We start from the raw sequence: 16,575 nt of genomic DNA, 5'->3' as shown, positions 1-16,575 counted from the left end.
GAGACTTCAGATACAGTATTAGGGGACCACTAAGGTCTATATAAAAGAGACTTCAGATACAGTATTAGGGGACCACTAAGGCCTATATAAAAGAGACTTCAGATACAGTATTAGGGGCCCACTAAGGTCTATATAAAAGAGAGTTCAGATACAGTATTAGGGGCCCACTAAGGTCTATATAAAAGAGACTTCAGATACAGTATTAGGGGACCACTAAGGCCGATATAAAAGAGACTTCAGATACAGTATTAGGGGCCCACTAAGGTCTATATAAAAGAGACTTCAGATACAGTATTAGGGGACCACTAAGGCCTATATAAAAGAGACTTCAGATACAGTATTAGGGGACCACTAAGGTCTATATAAAAGAGACTTCAGATACAGTATTAGGGGCCCACTGAGGTCTATATAAAAGAGACTTCAGATACAGTATTAGGGGCCCACTAAGGTCTATATAAAAGAGACTTCAGATACAGTATTAGGGGACCACTAAGGCCTATATAAAAGAGACTTCAGATACAGTATTAGGGGCCCACTGAGGTCTATATAAAAGAGACTTCAGATACAGTATTAGGGGACCACTAAGGTCTATATAAAAGAGACTTCAGATACAGTATTAGGGGACCACTAAGGTCTATATAAAAGAGACTTCAGATACAGTATTAGGGGACCACTAAGGTCTATATAAAAGAGACTTCAGATACAGTATTAGGGGACCACTAAGGCCGATATAAAAGAGACTTCAGATACAGTATTAGGGGCCCACTAAGGTCTATATAAAAGAGACTTCAAATACAGTATTAGGGGACCACTAAGGTCTATATAAAAGAGAGTTCAGATACAGTATTAGGGGCCCACTAAGGTCTATATAAAAGAGACTTCAGATACAGTATTAGGGGCCCACTAAGGTCTATATAAAAGAGACTTCAGATACAGTATTAGGGGACCACTAAGGTCTATATAAAAGAGACTTCAGATACAGTATTAGGGGACCACTAAGGTCTATATAAAAGAGACTTCAGATACAGTATTAGGGGACCACTAAGGCCTATATAAAAGAGACTTCAGATACAGTATTAGGGGACCACTAAGGTCTATATAAAAGAGACTTCAGATACAGTATTAGGGGACCACTAAGGTCTATATAAAAGAGAGTTCAGATACAGTATTAGGGGACCTCTAAGGTCTATATAAAAGAGACTTCAGATACAGTATTAGGGGACCACTAAGGCCTATATATAAAAGAGACTTCAGATACAGTATTAGGGGACCACTAAGGTCTATATAAAAGAGACTTCAGATACAGTATTAGGGGACCACTAAGGTCTATATAAAAGAGACTTCAGATACAGTATTAGGGGACCACTAAGGTCTATATAAAAGAGACTTCAGATACAGTATTAGGGGACCACTAAGGTCTATATAAAAGAGACTTCAGATACAGTATTAGGGGACCTCTAAGGTCTATATAAAAGAGACTTCAGATACAGTATTAGGGGACCACTAAGGCCTATATAAAAAGAGACTTCAGATACAGTATTAGGGGACCACTAAGGTCTATATAAAAGAGACTTCAGATACAGTATTAGGGGACCACTAAGGTCTATATAAAAAGAGACTTCAGATACAGTATTAGGGGACCACTAAGGTCTATATAAAAGAGACTTCAGATACAGTATTAGGGGGACCACTAAGGTCTATATAAAGAGAGACTTCAGATACAGTATTAGGGGACCTCTAAGGTCTATATAAAAGAGACTTCAGATACAGTATTAGGGGACCACTAAGGCCTATATAAAAGAGACTTCAGATACAGTATTAGGGGACCACTAAGGCCTATATAAAAGAGACTTCAGATACAGTATTAGGGGACCACTAAGGTCTATATAAAAGAGACTTCAGATACAGTATTAGGGGACCACTAAGGTCTATATAAAAGAGACTTCAGATACAGTATTAGTGGACCACTAAGGTCTATATAAAAGAGACTTCAGATACAGTATTAGGGGACCACTAAGGCCTATATAAAAGAGACTTCAGATACAGTATTAGGGGACCACTAAGGCCTAGATAAAAGCATCCAAAGAGCACCATGTCATGGGACCTTTAAATAGCTCACGTTACTGTATTGTGTCAACAGTTAACTTCATTTAATATTGGATGTGGAGTTTTCTTTTGCGAGGTGCACATTTTTGTGGTAATTAAAAATTAAAAATTTGAAAGGTTTATTTGCCGTCGTGTGGTTTGTCTTCAGCTTGTTCTGGCTACAGAGCTGTAGATGATGGAGTCCTCCGCCTCCTCTGCCGGTCTGAAAATGAATAAATATCAAACAGAGGAAGAGTCATCAGAGAGAGTAAGAGAAAAACCTTCATATGATTCAGCATCAAAACTCTGCATCATCCACTACTTCACTGAAATGTGAATGCCCGAGGATGAAGTTCATTATTTTTTTAAAAGGTAACTTGGTTTTTTTTTTCAACCTGGACCCTATGTTCCCATGTTTGTTTATCTGAGTGTCTGATGTGAACAAGAATCTTTGAAACTGGTCCAGAATTAAACAAGAACCAAGCTGTAATGTAACCCTACAGGACAGATGTTCAGCATCAGTCAGCGTCCACTAAAAGTTCTGTTGTTGCTGCTGACAGACTCAGATTATTATTCTAAGTGTCTGACAACATTATAATAATAATAATAATAAGTTTATTTGATATAGCACCTTTCACAGACAGAATCACAAAGTGCTTCACAAGATAAAAATTTGTACAAAACATAGTGAATTATACAACAATAAAGATAAAAGAATAAAAACAGTCATTAAAAGGCAACATTTTACATGAATGAATCAAAAGCAAATTTAAACAAGTGCGTCTTCAGCTGCTTTTTAAAAGCTTCAACAGAGACTGCAGAACGTAAGGCAATAAGGACGCATTCCACAGGTTTGGAGCCACCGCCGCAAGGAACGGTCACCTCTAGTCTTTAAACGGGTGCGTGGAACAACCAGTAATCCCTGGTTAGAAGACCTGAGGGGCCTATTTGTAGTGTATGAATGGAGCAGGTCCGAGATATACCGCGGAGCCTGACCATGCAAAGCTTTATAAGTCAGAACCAAAACTTTAAATTTGATCCTGTAGTTAATCGGAAGCCAATGTAATGAGTATAAAACTGGAGTAATGTGTGACATCCTGCTAGACCTGGTTAGCAGCCTTGCAGCAGAATTCTGGACTAGTTGTAAACGGTCCTGTGACGATTTGCTGAGACAGGTGAAAATAGAATTGCAGTAGTCAAGCCGAGATGAAATAAAAGCATGAATAATCATCTCAAGCTCAGAATGTGAAACAGTTCCTCTAATTTTGGCAATGTTTCTTAATTGAAAGAAACATGTGCGAGTCAGAGATTTAATATGTTGATCCAAGTACATGTTATTATCAAATATTACACCAAGATTTTTCAGTTTGGACTGAACAGCTGAGGACAAGGAGCCCAGCAGCCGACTAATCTTCGAAACTATAGGGTCCGGAGCAACAATAATGACTTCGGTCTTATTTTCATTGAGCTGTAGAAAGTTATTTGCGAGCCAATCCTTAATCAAAGTGAAACATCTAAGCAATTTCAACACTTTGTCAGTGTCTTCTGGCTCAAAAGAGACATACAGCTGGATGTCATCTGCATATAAGTGATAAGAAATATCTCCAACTTGGCTAATTATATGTCCCAGGGGAGCATGTACAATGCAAATAAAAAGTGGACCTAACACAGAGCCCTGCGGAACCCACACGGGAAAGGGCCCGGTTTTCTGAGGAATAGGGGCCAAGATACAACGAGAAACTTCTGTCTGATAGATATGAGGTGAACCAATCCAGGGCGCTTCCTGAGATACCAACCCAATGCTTAAGTCTTTCAAGCATGATGTTATGATCCACTGTATCAAAAGCGGCACTAAGATCCAGCAGCACCAAAACAGAGCATTGACCCTTGTCAGAGGACATTAATAAATCGTTGGACACTCTAAGAAGAGCGGTTTCAGTTGAGTGTTTCTGACGGAAACCAGATTGAAATTTGTCTAAAATGTTGTGTGCATTCAGAACAGTAGTGAGCTGTTTAGCAACAATTTTTTCTATAATTTTGGAGATAAAAGGTATTTTCGAATTGGGCGCTATAATTTTCCGGCAGTGATGTATCCAGGTTGGTTTTCTTTAAAAGTGGCTGCACACATGCATGTTTAAAAATATAAAGGGACACAACCAGATTGCAGAGAGCTGTTGAGTATAGCGAGAACCCAAGTACTCACAGACCCAAGAACATTTTTAAATAATGAAGTTGGTATAATATCTCCTGGGCTCGAGGAAGATTTCATGCTGCTAACCAGATCAGTGAGTTCTTGTAGCGAGATTGGAGCAAAATGGTTCATGATTGGTGGCCTGATTGAGTGAGCCAAAAATGAAGTAGTACGAAGGGATAATTCCATTTCTGACATCACTGATTTTCTTTACAAAGAACTTGAGAAAGTCACTGCAATCCTTGTTTGAAAAAATTGGCACTTCAGGAGGAGCAGGAGTGACAATATTGTTGATGGTTTCAAAAGAAAATTTTTGGGTTTTGTTTACTGGATGAAATAAGATTAGCAAAATAAGTTGTTCTTGCCTCCTTAACCATGTTGTTGTATTCAGTTAAAAGGTCCTTGTAATATAGTTGGTGAACATGAAGCTTGGAGGTTTTCCACTGTCGTTCCGCCCTGCGACAAGTAACGCGCCTGAAACACGCGTATGGAGTCACTACGCCATGGGGATGTGTTGACGGGGAAACACGACGCATCTGACATGGAGCCACTTTATCCAACACTGATATGCAATTTGTGTTGAATGAATGGACCAGATCATTAATGTCAGCATGAGAGGACAGCACTGCGTTTTGGACAAAAGCTGCCGTAAACCTCTCAGCTGAGGAGGGATTTAAGATGCGAGAACATCTTACATTTTTACTGGGCAATACATCAGGATTAAAAGACAAATTAAAAAAAACACAATCATGGTCAGTAATATGCAGTTCCTCAGTGTAAACAGAGTCAATATTAAAACCATGCACAAAAGGTCCAAATGTGAGCCCCCAATGTGTGTGGGACCAGAAACATGCTGGATAAAATTAAAAGCCTCAGTTACATTAAGAAAGTCTGCAGCTAAAATACTAGACAAGTCATCAACATGGATGTTAAAATCTCCAACCATAATGACGTTATCCAACATAATAATGGATGATAGAAAATCACTAAATTCAGACAAAAAGAACTGTTAGAACCAGGTGGGTTGATAAATTAAAATACAATAAAATGGATTAGAATTACCAACTTTGGTAACCTGCAGTTCAAATGAGGGAAAAACTCTACTGGGTACTGTCCGACTTTGAAAGCAGCCTTTATATACCACCGCCGAGTCCTCCACCACGACCTAAGGTCCTGGGAGTACTGATAAAACAACAGTCAGGTGGACAAAGTTCAATTAGAGGGCCGTATTCTAAATTTTTTTCCGCAAGACTCAGTCAGGAACAAGAAATCAAGGCACCTATTTATAAACAAATCATTCAGAATAAAAGATTTGTTTGTAATGGATCGAGCATTTATTAGCGCCATCTTGAGAGGCGCTGACCCAGTGCTAAGTACAGCAGGGGCCCGTGCCAGGGGACGCAGATACCTTGGAAGTGATCCCCCAGTGCGTTTCTTCAGGGTGGACGGCCTAATTGTTAAAATGGTCTGTATGGGACGATAGAGTGGTAATTCATGTGTAATTGCCACTGACGGGCTGTAGGGGGAGATGTCACTGCTGACAATGTCCTGAGAGAAGGAAGTGGTACTGAGAGAAGAAGAGTCTGTGAAGGGGGTGTGTGGTGTAAATAGTCATTCACGTGCGGCGGACTGTACAGCGTGCTGTTTGTTAGCAGCCAAAAATGAGCTGCCCATCTTGTTTGGGTGGACACCATCGCTCCTGAAATAGGAGGAGTGGTTCCAAAACAAGTCAAAATTGTCGATAAATCCAAAATTATGGACACAGCAGGTGGACTGGAGCCAGGTGTTAAGACTCAGAAGCCGACTGAAAAGCTCTGAACCGCGGGGCACCGTTGGTAAGGGGCCACTGATAAAAACAGATTTGCCACAGAGCTCTAAAAGGCTAAAAATGTCATTAAAATCCTTCCTTGTCTTCACCGATTCCCGACGTGCCATATCATTATGGCCCACATGGATAATCACCCGTGTTATGGAGGGTGAGAGAGACTGCAGTAGACCTGGCAGTTTCTCCAGAAGGACTGGGACCGTTGCTCCCGGAAAACAGCGAGTTATGGCGTTAAAAAAGCGTATGTTTCTGGTAATACTGTCACCCACTATCAGAGTTGTCGGGGCAAAAAGGGGACAAGGAATCTGAAGGCTGGGATGCTCATGGCAGCAAGGAGTACGGACTACACTGCATGACGGGACAGGAGAATTTTGTAAGACCGCTAAGTCGGTATTGAGTGGAGAATTACCTGCCAGGTCCGGTCGAGGAAGCCCACCAGAGTGACGAAGCACAGCCTCTTTGAGGATCCTGCGCCGAGCAGAGGCGCTCGAGGTCCGGGTGGAGGGAGGCCTCCGAGTTGACTTTCCGTTGGATTCTTCCGGAGCCTCGACAGCGTCAACTTTTTCCGCTATCTTCGGCGGTTGGCCTACGGGGTTGACAGGCGTTGTGGAGGCGACCCGATTTGGTCGTGATGGAGCTGCAGAGGCACCAACTGTGAGGACCGGGTTTTCCACAGCTAAAGCAGCATATCGGTTGGAGAGTGACAGGAGAGATGGAGAGACAGTCCCGTCGGAGCCCCTCTTGCGGCTGCGGACCACCACGTCAATCCAAGATGACCCATGGAGTGGAGTAGAGCACGAAGAGGGCCGCTGACATGCGGCTGGGTCCCATGTCACAGTGTCCTGCAGGGTTGAGTCAAGAGAAGCCAACTTCCGAGACTGTCCACAGGCCAGATCTACATAACTGGACAATAAGGAGTCCTTCCTCCGAAGTTCTTCCGACAGCCGTAGGATATCTTCTTTGAGGTTTGCTATTTGTTTATTTGCCTTGATTAAAAGTGCACTGCCCTCGTTAAAACCGACGCGGCTATCACAGGCCGTCGTGGAAGGAGTGTTTGCGGTATCAGCAGCAGTGGTAGCAGTATTCATTGTAGCATCCATTTTTTCTCTGCTGTCTGAAGCTGTCAGACACGTCCTGCTGACGTGGCGCCCATCAAAACAAGATCCGACCACACAATAGGGTATTCTATGGACATGCGAGCATTTTGGCAAGATGACATTCACTGCTCACTTAACAGTGAAGGAGCAAATCCAAGGAACCATTCAACACTTGTTGGAAAATTTCACAGCAGCACTGTAACTGGTGCCCACCAGCCTCTGGATATCGTCATTACTCAAACTGCTCGTAAAGTAACCGCTGTTTAACGTGGAGTGGTTAGCTTACAAAATAAGTCAAGTTTGCCCAGACGAAGAACCGCCGCGTGGCCTTTCTCTTAGAGAGCCCTCAGCCTTGGTGAGTGAAAACACATTTTATTACCCTGTCTTTGTGTTGCTGGTCCGTATGTTATGGGATGGATCCCTACAGAGATAGACCTTTTGGTTAAAGAGTAAGATCCTTTTAGTTTAACATGAAACAGCCCCGAAATCACCATCACCAAACTCCACCAGACTCCATGTAAATAATCAGGACTTTTATCATCATAAAACACACTTCATTTAAAGTGCACAGAAACTAAATAAAACTACCAAAAGCCGTCTCGGTTCATCTTTCCACTGTTCCAACAATCACCACTCTGGTTTGGTTGAAATAAACCCTTAATTCACCCATTTACATGAGGAGATATGCTGGCTCTATACACGCTAAAAGTCCTGATTATTTACATGGAGTCTGGTGGAGATATGCTGGCTCTATACACACTAAAAGTCCTGATTATTTACATGGAGTCTGGTGGAGATATGCTGGCTCTATACACGCTAAAAGTCCTGATTATTTACATGGAGTCTGGTGGAGATATGCTGGCTCTATACACGCTAAAAGTCCTGATTATTTACATGGAGTCTGGTGGAGATATGCTGGCTCTATACACGCTAAAAGTCCTGATTATTTACATGGAGTCTGGTGGAGTTTGGTGATGGTGATTTCGGGGCTGTTTCATGTTAAACTAAAAGGATCTTACTCTTTAACTAAAAGCTCTATCTCTGTAGGGATCCATCCCATAATGTTGTCAGACACTTAGAATAATAATCTGAGTCTGTCAGCAGCAACACCAGAACTTTTAGTGGACTCTGACTGTTTACTGGACCCATTTCAAAGAGTTTTGTTCACATCAGTCACTTAGAAACTACTGCAGGGAAAATAGGGTCCATGTTGAAAATACCAAAGTCTAAAGGTATGAACAGGGCCATGTTTAGCAGCCTCCAGTACCTGGCCTGCTTCTTGTGTGTGAACTGGACCGAGGCATAGCTGACTTCCTCCACAGCGCTGCTGGGTCCCTGCTGCTCAGCAAGCGGCAGGAAGTCGTTGCTGTAGATGTTATCAGAGTGCTGAAAACCACAGACAGAAAGAGATGAAGAAAGACAGGAAGGGATGAAGAAAGACAGGAAGAGATGAGGAAAGACAGGAACAGATGAGGAAAGGGAGATTCATGCAAGAAGGAGCGCCACCGCAGGTCCTTCATTCCAGCAGCAGTCAGACTCTTTAATAGAACATCATAATGTAGCACTGCTCACTGTTTCTGCAACATGAGCCATCACTGGACAATATTCTGCACTATACATATTTATTTATTACTCTCTGTTACCTCCAACTGTGCAATATGTCATGACTCATGTCTATTCATCTGTATATCTGTGTTTATATACTGTCTGTTTATACATTATACACAAGGCTGTTTACTGTGTAAATGTTTTTTGTTTTATAACTATAATTATTATAACTAATTCTATTTCGTAAATCAATTCTTTACATATATTTTTCTCCTATGTCTCCTTAATGTGTATTTGTGTTATTCTGATGTGTGTACATTTTTTTCACTTGAGCTGCTGTAGCACAGGAATTTCTCCAGTGTGGGATTAATGAAGTCTATCTTATCTTAATATATGTATATATACCTTTACTGAATACTTTCTGCAGGCCTGAGCAATGTGTGTGTCTCTGTGTGTGTGTTTGTGTGTATGTGTGTGTGTGTGTGTGTGTGTGTGTCTGTGTGCGTGTGTGTGCGTTTGTCTGTGTGTGTGTGTGTGTTTGTCTCTGTGTGTGTGTCTATGTGCGTAAGTGTGTGTGTGTGCAGCTGTAACATGTTTTTTTATCTTATTCATCACACAGATCCTTCGTCTGCAAACTAAAATAATCAGTGAAACACCTCCGCTCACCTTTTGTTCCTCGTCCCGTCCCACAGCTGTCTGGTCCCGACCTGCTGCTCTCTTCCTGCAAACACAACACCATGATCACAATAACACAACACCATGACCACAATAACACAACACAACACCATGATCACAATAACACAACACAACACCATGATCACAATAACACAACACAACACCATGATCACAATAACACAACACAACACCATGATCACAATAACACAACACAACACCATGATCACAATAACACAACACAACACATACACAAAAACACAACACAAAAACAAAAAAAAAAAAAAAAAACAAACCCAAAAAAAAAAAAAAACAAACAAAAACAAAAAAAAAAACAACACCATGATCACAATAACACAACACAACACCATGACCACAATAACACAACACCATGACCACAATAACACAACACAACACCATGACCACAATAACACAACACCATGACCACAATAACACAACACAACACCATGACCACAATAACACAACACCATGATCACAATAACACAACACCATGACCACAATAACACAACACCATGATCACAATAACACAACACCATGACCACAATACCACAACACCATGACCACAATAACACAACACAACACCATGACCACAATACCACAACACCATGACCACAATAACACAACACAACACCATGACCACAATACCACAACACCATGACCACAATAACACAACACAACACCATGACCACAATAACACAACACCATGACCACAATAACACAACACAACACCATGACCACAATAACACAACACCATGACCACAATAACACAACACAACCGTCGTGACAGCTTATGCGGGACCGCGGTTGTTAGGGTTAGTGAAGCTGGGTAATTGAAATAAATCCAGGGTATGTTGATCTTGATTCGTAGTACAGGCCTCTGGACGTTCAGCACCTTTGTTTAGCATCCAAAGCTACAGCATGCTGTTTAGGAAAGCACTGTACAGTAGATATAATTATTAGGCATGTCACAATTCCCAAAATCAACGATTTGATTTGATTTTCTTTTGTTTCCGTAACTCACAGCTAAAACACCCTGGACATGGAAGCGCAGCGAATGGGTGCAAAGCCTGAATTTGTGCCTGTGCATGTGTGTATGTGTGTATAACGAAGACAAAGACAGACAGATTTATTAAACTACCATTTTTTAAGATCATTTTTTTCCCTTAATCTTTTCCCTTTATTATAGAGTGACAGTGGATAGACATGAAAGAGGGACAGAGATGGGAGATGACACGCAGCAAAAGGAAGTAGGTCAGATTTGAACCCGCGCCGCTGCAGGACTCAGCCTACATGCGGCGAACACTCTTACTGGGTGAGCTAGAGGTCATCCCATTAAACTACTATTACCTTTTGATGATGCAGACGACCAGAATAACAGCGAAGAGAACCAGCAGGACCCCGACCACCAGACCAACGATCAAAGGCAGACCTCCTCCTCTTCCTGGGTTACCTCCTCCTGCAGAACACATCAGACATTATCAGGAAATATTTTACAATTAATGCTGTGGATGTTAAAATAGACCTCAATTTGTTTTTGGCTGTTATACCGTGTTTTCAACTTAAATGGTCAACCTTTTTATTTGCCCTTTAGCTTAGATAACTGGTACATTTTAGTGCAGTCTAGTTCTAGTCTAGTTCAGTGGTCTGGCAACCAACATAGCTACCGCTAGCGTTAGCTGGTAACTTAAAGGGAAAATCAGATTTTCTGTTCTGCTGTACATGCAGAATGTCTCCAGGACCTGGAGGTCTGTGTTTATCCGCTGGTAAAACTCCCGTTGGATGACTCGCTTCAGAAGGGTTGAAAATCAGAAACTTTCCCTCTTTAGCGTTTAGCTTAGCTTAGCGCCATAGCAACCATAAACAACACTAGGTTGGCTGCGTCATCTTCCTCAGCTCCGTCCTCTCGCCAAAATATCTGCAAGGGCTCCTGCACACTGCGTGGTGTTTTCTACGTCTTTACACACCAGAAAGGTGCCTGACGCGACGCTGCTGCTGCTGCTAGCCTTGTCTGGACACATGGATGTTTCCCATAAACATAAATATAAATATATTCTGGTCTGATTACAGCAAAGACAACATCGGCAGTATTGATGTCAGAATAGGCTCCAGAATCTTTCCTTCTGGATTGACAGTTGCTATATTTGAAAATCGATAATTCTTTATCATTATTTTTTTAAATGACATTTATATATCTGCATTTATATCAAATCCTCGAGACTTTCAAACATCAACATGTCATTTATTTAATGTATTTGTGTCTAAATGACATATAAACATCTTTTCCTATTCTATTTTGCCTGGAAACGCTTCCAACACGCTGGCGTGTCGTGTGAAAAATAGGCGTCGGTCCTATTTCTAGCAGGCACGCGTTTTCTGAGATGTGCGTGTCACGCAGGCAGTGTGCACGCTCTAACCTGTTACCATGGGAGCCCAAATATAAACGGACACGCCACGCAGCCAGTGAGCAGGAGGCCTGACAATCTAACATGTTAGCTTTAGCAGATGTTCACAGACTGTTCTGCTGCAAAACAAGCTGACAAATAAACCAATCACTGCAGCTTTAAGGTGGTTTAGATTCAGGTTGTAGTTTCTATAGACAGACTTGTTGAGTTTGGATCTGGTCTGAAAATGTTTTCAGATAAAAACTGATCAAACTAACCTTCCTCGTCAGCCTCCACATGCAGGCTGTACGGCTCTGAGAGGGTGCGCTTGTTCTTCTTCAAACTACAGGTGTAGTTCCCAGAATCCTTTGCAGTCAGATAGCTGAGATGGAGGGCGGGGCCAGACTCTGAGAGGTTGGAGCCATCTCTGAACCAGGTGACCTCCAGTTGGTGGATAGAGCAGATTGTGGTGCAGTTCAGTGTGACTTCTTCTCCTCTTTTAAACTCTCCGTCATCTCTGGAGCTTCTTATCTTCATCTGTTTCGTATCTGAAATACATTTACAGATTTAATACATTAAACTTTGATTATGACTTTGATTGATGATCCCCAGCCCCAGTTTTTTTCCAACCCAGTTACCCAAAAGTAAACACGTCCAACGGATTTAGACATTTAAAAAAAAAGAGAAAAAAAATGTTATGATTATTTTTGGGGCATTTTAGGCCTTTATTTGCATAGGACAGCTGACGACATGAAATGAGAGAGAGAGAGAGAGAGAGAGAGAGGGAAGGAAATGCTGCAAAGGGCCGCAGGTCGGAGTCTAACCCACGGCTGCTGCGTCGAGGGGTAATCCTCTATATAAGCTCTACCAGGTGAGCTAACCAGGCTCCCCTGATTTAGACATTTGTGTTCTCACGTACAGATCCTCCGGGTAATTTCTAGATAAGTTCAGGGCTGCAGAGCCAACGCACACTCACTCCCATCATTTTTGCATCATATCTGACGCTGAGAGACACTGACCAAGCGTCAGGATTTTACAAGTTGGGAGTGTGTGTGTATGTGTGTGTGTATGTGCGTGCGTGCGTCCATGCGTGTGTGTGTGTGTTTGCGTGTGTCTGTCTGTGTGTATATGTGTGTGTGTGTTTGTGTTTATCTGTCTGTCTGTCTGTTTGTTTGTGTGTTTGTGTGTTTGTGTGTGTGTGTGTGTGTGTGTGTGTGTGTGTGTGTGTGTGTGTGTGTGTGTGTGTGTGTGTGTGTGTGTGTAAAAAGGGGCTTCTGAGAAACAGACCTTTTCAACATGAGGCTAGAATAACTCTAGTCTACAAACTACAACACCGAAAAGAAATACAAATATATTTTCAAAAATAGGCATATGATTATTCAGCCCGGTCTCATGGAAGTTTGTGTAAATGTGACGTTATTTGAATCTATTGATACGTGTTCACGGAGACGTTTTTGTCGTTTTTTACGTGGTGGACAACACGAAAATGTGAAGTAATGTATTTCAATGGGAAGCATATTTTGTGGCCACAGCACGAAATTGTAGGGAGTGATATAAAAACTGTTTAAGGCGCCCTTTCCCGGTGTTTAAGGCCCTTTCCCCGGTGTTAAAGCGCCCTTTCTCCGGCGTTTAAAGCCTCCGTTTAAAACCCTTTCCCCGGTGTTTAAAACCCCTTTCCCGGTGTTTAAAGACCCTTTTCCGGCGTTTAAAAGCCCTTTCCTAGTGTTTAAAGGCCCTTTCCGGTGTTTAAGAGCCCTTTCCCGGTGTTTAACGCCCTTTCCCCGGTGTTTAAACGCCCTTTCTCCGGCGTTTAAAGCCCTTTCTCTGGTGTTTAAAGCGCCCTTTCCCGGTGTTTAAAGCGCCCTTTCCCCGGTGTTTAAAGAAGCCCTTTCCCCGGTGTTTAAAGCCCTTTCTCCGGCGTTTAGAAGCCCTTTCCCCGGTGTTTAGAAGCCCGCTTTCTCCGGCGTTTAAAGCCCTTTCTCTGGTGTTTAAAGCCCTTTCCCCGGTGTTTAAGAGCCCTTTCCCCGGTGTTTAAAGCACTTTCCCGGTGTTTAAAGGCGCCCTTTCTCCGGCGTTTAAGAGCCCTTTCCCGGTGTTTAAAGGCCCTTTCCCCGGTGTTTAAAGCGCCCTTTCCCCGGTGTTTAAGAAGCCCTTTCCCCGGTGTTTAAAGGCCCTTTCCCCGGTGTTTAAAGCCCTTTCTCCCGCGTTTAAAACCCTTTCTCTGGTGTTTAAAGCCCTTTCCCCGGTGTTTAAGCGCCCCTTTCCCGGTGTTTAAAGCCCTTTCCCGGTGTTTAAAGGCGCCTTTTCCCGGGTTTAGAACGCCCCTTTCTCTGGTGTTTAAGGCGCCCTTTCCCCGGTGTTTAAAGCCCCGGTGTTTAAAAGCCCTTTCCGGTGTTTAAAGCCGCTTCTCCGGCGTTTAAAGCCCTCTCTCCGGTGTTTAAAGGCCCCTTTCCCGGTGTTTAAGAGCCCCTTTCCCCGGTGTTTAAGAAGCCCTTTCCGGTGTTTAAAACGCTTCCCCGGTGTTTAAAGCCCTTTCCCCGGTGTTTAAAGCCCTTTCCCCGGTGTTTAAAGCTGCCCGGTGTTTAAAGGCCCTTTCGGTGTTTAAAGCCCTTACCGGTGTTTAAAACCCTTTTCCCCGGTGTTTAAGGCGCCCTTTCCTCTGTGTTTAAAGGCGCCCTTTCCCCGGTGTTTAAGAAGCCCTTTCCCGGTGTTTAAAGCGCCCTTTCGGTGTTTAAAGCCCTTTCCTCGTTTAAAATTCTTGCACATAATTTTTCCTAAACCCAACCTCCGCCATCCCGTTATTGTGAGGCGTCCCCAGCGGGCCGCCTCGCGGGCGCCTCCTGGCTTATGGAGCGTCCTTTTCGGCCGCCTCCCAGCGTCCTTTTAATGTGACATTTACACGTAAAAAACGAGAAAAACGTCTCCGTGAACACGTATCAATAGATTAAGAATAACGTGGACATTTACACGAACTGCCGTGAGACCGGGTTGGACAGACAGAGAAACAGCAGCCGCTTCAGTGACTATAATGAAAAAACGTTACAGCGTACAGTGATGTTAAAATGTACACACGTTGGCAGTACAGTCTGAAATGTTTTGCACGGTCTTTCGCTGTACGTTTTGTTGGTAAATGTGAGATGTTCGAGTCACACATGATCGTCTTCATAACAGAAACAAGGAAATTAATTTGATCCGTTCTCACTCCCGCCTGGTCAATGGCTGTTCTCTCGTTGCTGACAGGTGCTCAGACGCTGACTGAGATAGAGAGGAGAAGTCGTGTGACGTGCATCGGTGATAAAGTCTGCGAGGCTGGGGAACATGTCGCTGTTCCCTCGACTGATGCGGCCATGCCAGAGGTCAAGTTTTTGTGTGAAGGCGTCCACTCTGTCTGCAAGGAGCAACATCAGAGTTTGTATGAGGAGTGGTGTGTGACTGCAGGCTGGGACTGCTGCGCGAGGCTACTGAGAGACTGACCGCCTGGGAGGGCTTTTGGACGGGGGAGGGGCTCACGGCAGCACCCGCTGCTCGTTGAGCACAGTAGCTGCAGAGTGAGACGTGCTTTCGAGTCTCCGAACACCAAAAAAGTCTCCAATAACACCAATAAAAGTCGCTAGATTAGTTTTTGACAAAAAAGTTGCCAGGAGGATGATTTGTTTGTGTGTTATAGTCCAACCACTTGCATTTCAAAATGGGGGGAAATAATGTTTTTTTTTCAATTTCTTTATTCTTATTTTGTTCTTCCCATCCTGTAGCCTACTCGCTAGCTTAGCTTTGACGTTAGCTTCCTTTTTACGTTCTGATCTCTTCTTTCTGCTCGACTCTGGGTGTACAAAAAAATGTGTCAAGTGACATTATGTCAGGCAAGCCCCGCATATTTTGCACGTAAATCGGCAATTTCTGCGGCAAAAGTGCGGCGTATTCGGAAAAATGCTGCCCCCTTATAAATATGTGGACTTTGGCTGATTATGCATTGAATTATGCGATCGCATAATAACGTTTTTCTGGAGGGACTGGTTTATACACCTGTAGTTTGTTTGCTTTGGTCCGAATCAGTTGGTGAGTTTGTAAACTTTGCCCTCAGTTAGTTTGGTTTGGTTTGGTTTTGGTTTCACACCTGGAAAAATCCAAGCGTCCCAAAATGCACCATTACAAATCAGGCAAGAAGCTGGTGCGGTCCAGAGTTGGATTGAAAGCGTCGTGCCGAGATCCCCTCTTCAAGCAGGTCTCGGTACGCTTGTTTGGTCCGCTTTTGGTGTGCACCCGAGTTCGACTGCCGCTTTCTCACCTGCCCTGACGAAGCACACCAGCGTGGCAAACAAACTCTAGTTCAATTTAACCGAACTTAACGAGGCATGTGTTTATAGCGCCCTGAATAATATTGGACCCTCTCCATGTTAGACACTGGAGGTCACCTTATTTAACCTTGGTGTAGTGACCACAAGTACTACACACACACTCTTATTGATAGCAGCAGTAGCTGTATTCATGTTTGCATTAAGATCACTATTTATTAGACTTAATAAGATGAAGTGATAATGTACCAGAACCAGAATATGCCTAAAACCTTCTGACTGTTGGACTTTTAAAGTTGTAAAATCTTCAATATATATGAACCACAGAAACAATGACAACATGGACAAATGTTACAGTACTATGTGTGTGTGTGTGTGTGTGTGTGTCTCTGTGTAGCTGTTTCCTAATTTGGTTATAACCAACCGAGTCTCTTCCTGTTCCTTGAGATGCTCTTACCTTCGA

The 16,575-nt window shown here is 42.9% G+C and overlaps 1 protein-coding gene across 1 annotated transcript in view; it reads right to left on the bottom strand.

The window, feature by feature from the left end:
- The window catches only part of LOC120562999, a gene marked incomplete in the record, with an annotated part of 504,869 nt that overhangs the window by 43,557 nt on the left and 444,737 nt on the right, over nt 1-16,575 (bottom strand). Inside the window, 1 exon segment of the mRNA XM_039807004.1 lies at nt 12,099-12,357. Coding sequence (XP_039662938.1) covers nt 12,099-12,357 — 259 coding nt within the window.

This window comes from Perca fluviatilis, chromosome 7 (assembly GCF_010015445.1).
Source record: "Perca fluviatilis chromosome 7, GENO_Pfluv_1.0, whole genome shotgun sequence".
Classification (NCBI taxonomy): Eukaryota; Metazoa; Chordata; class Actinopteri; order Perciformes; family Percidae; genus Perca; species Perca fluviatilis.
The sequence above is the reverse complement of the archived record's forward strand: the minus strand, read 5'-3'. Positions and strand labels throughout refer to the sequence as shown.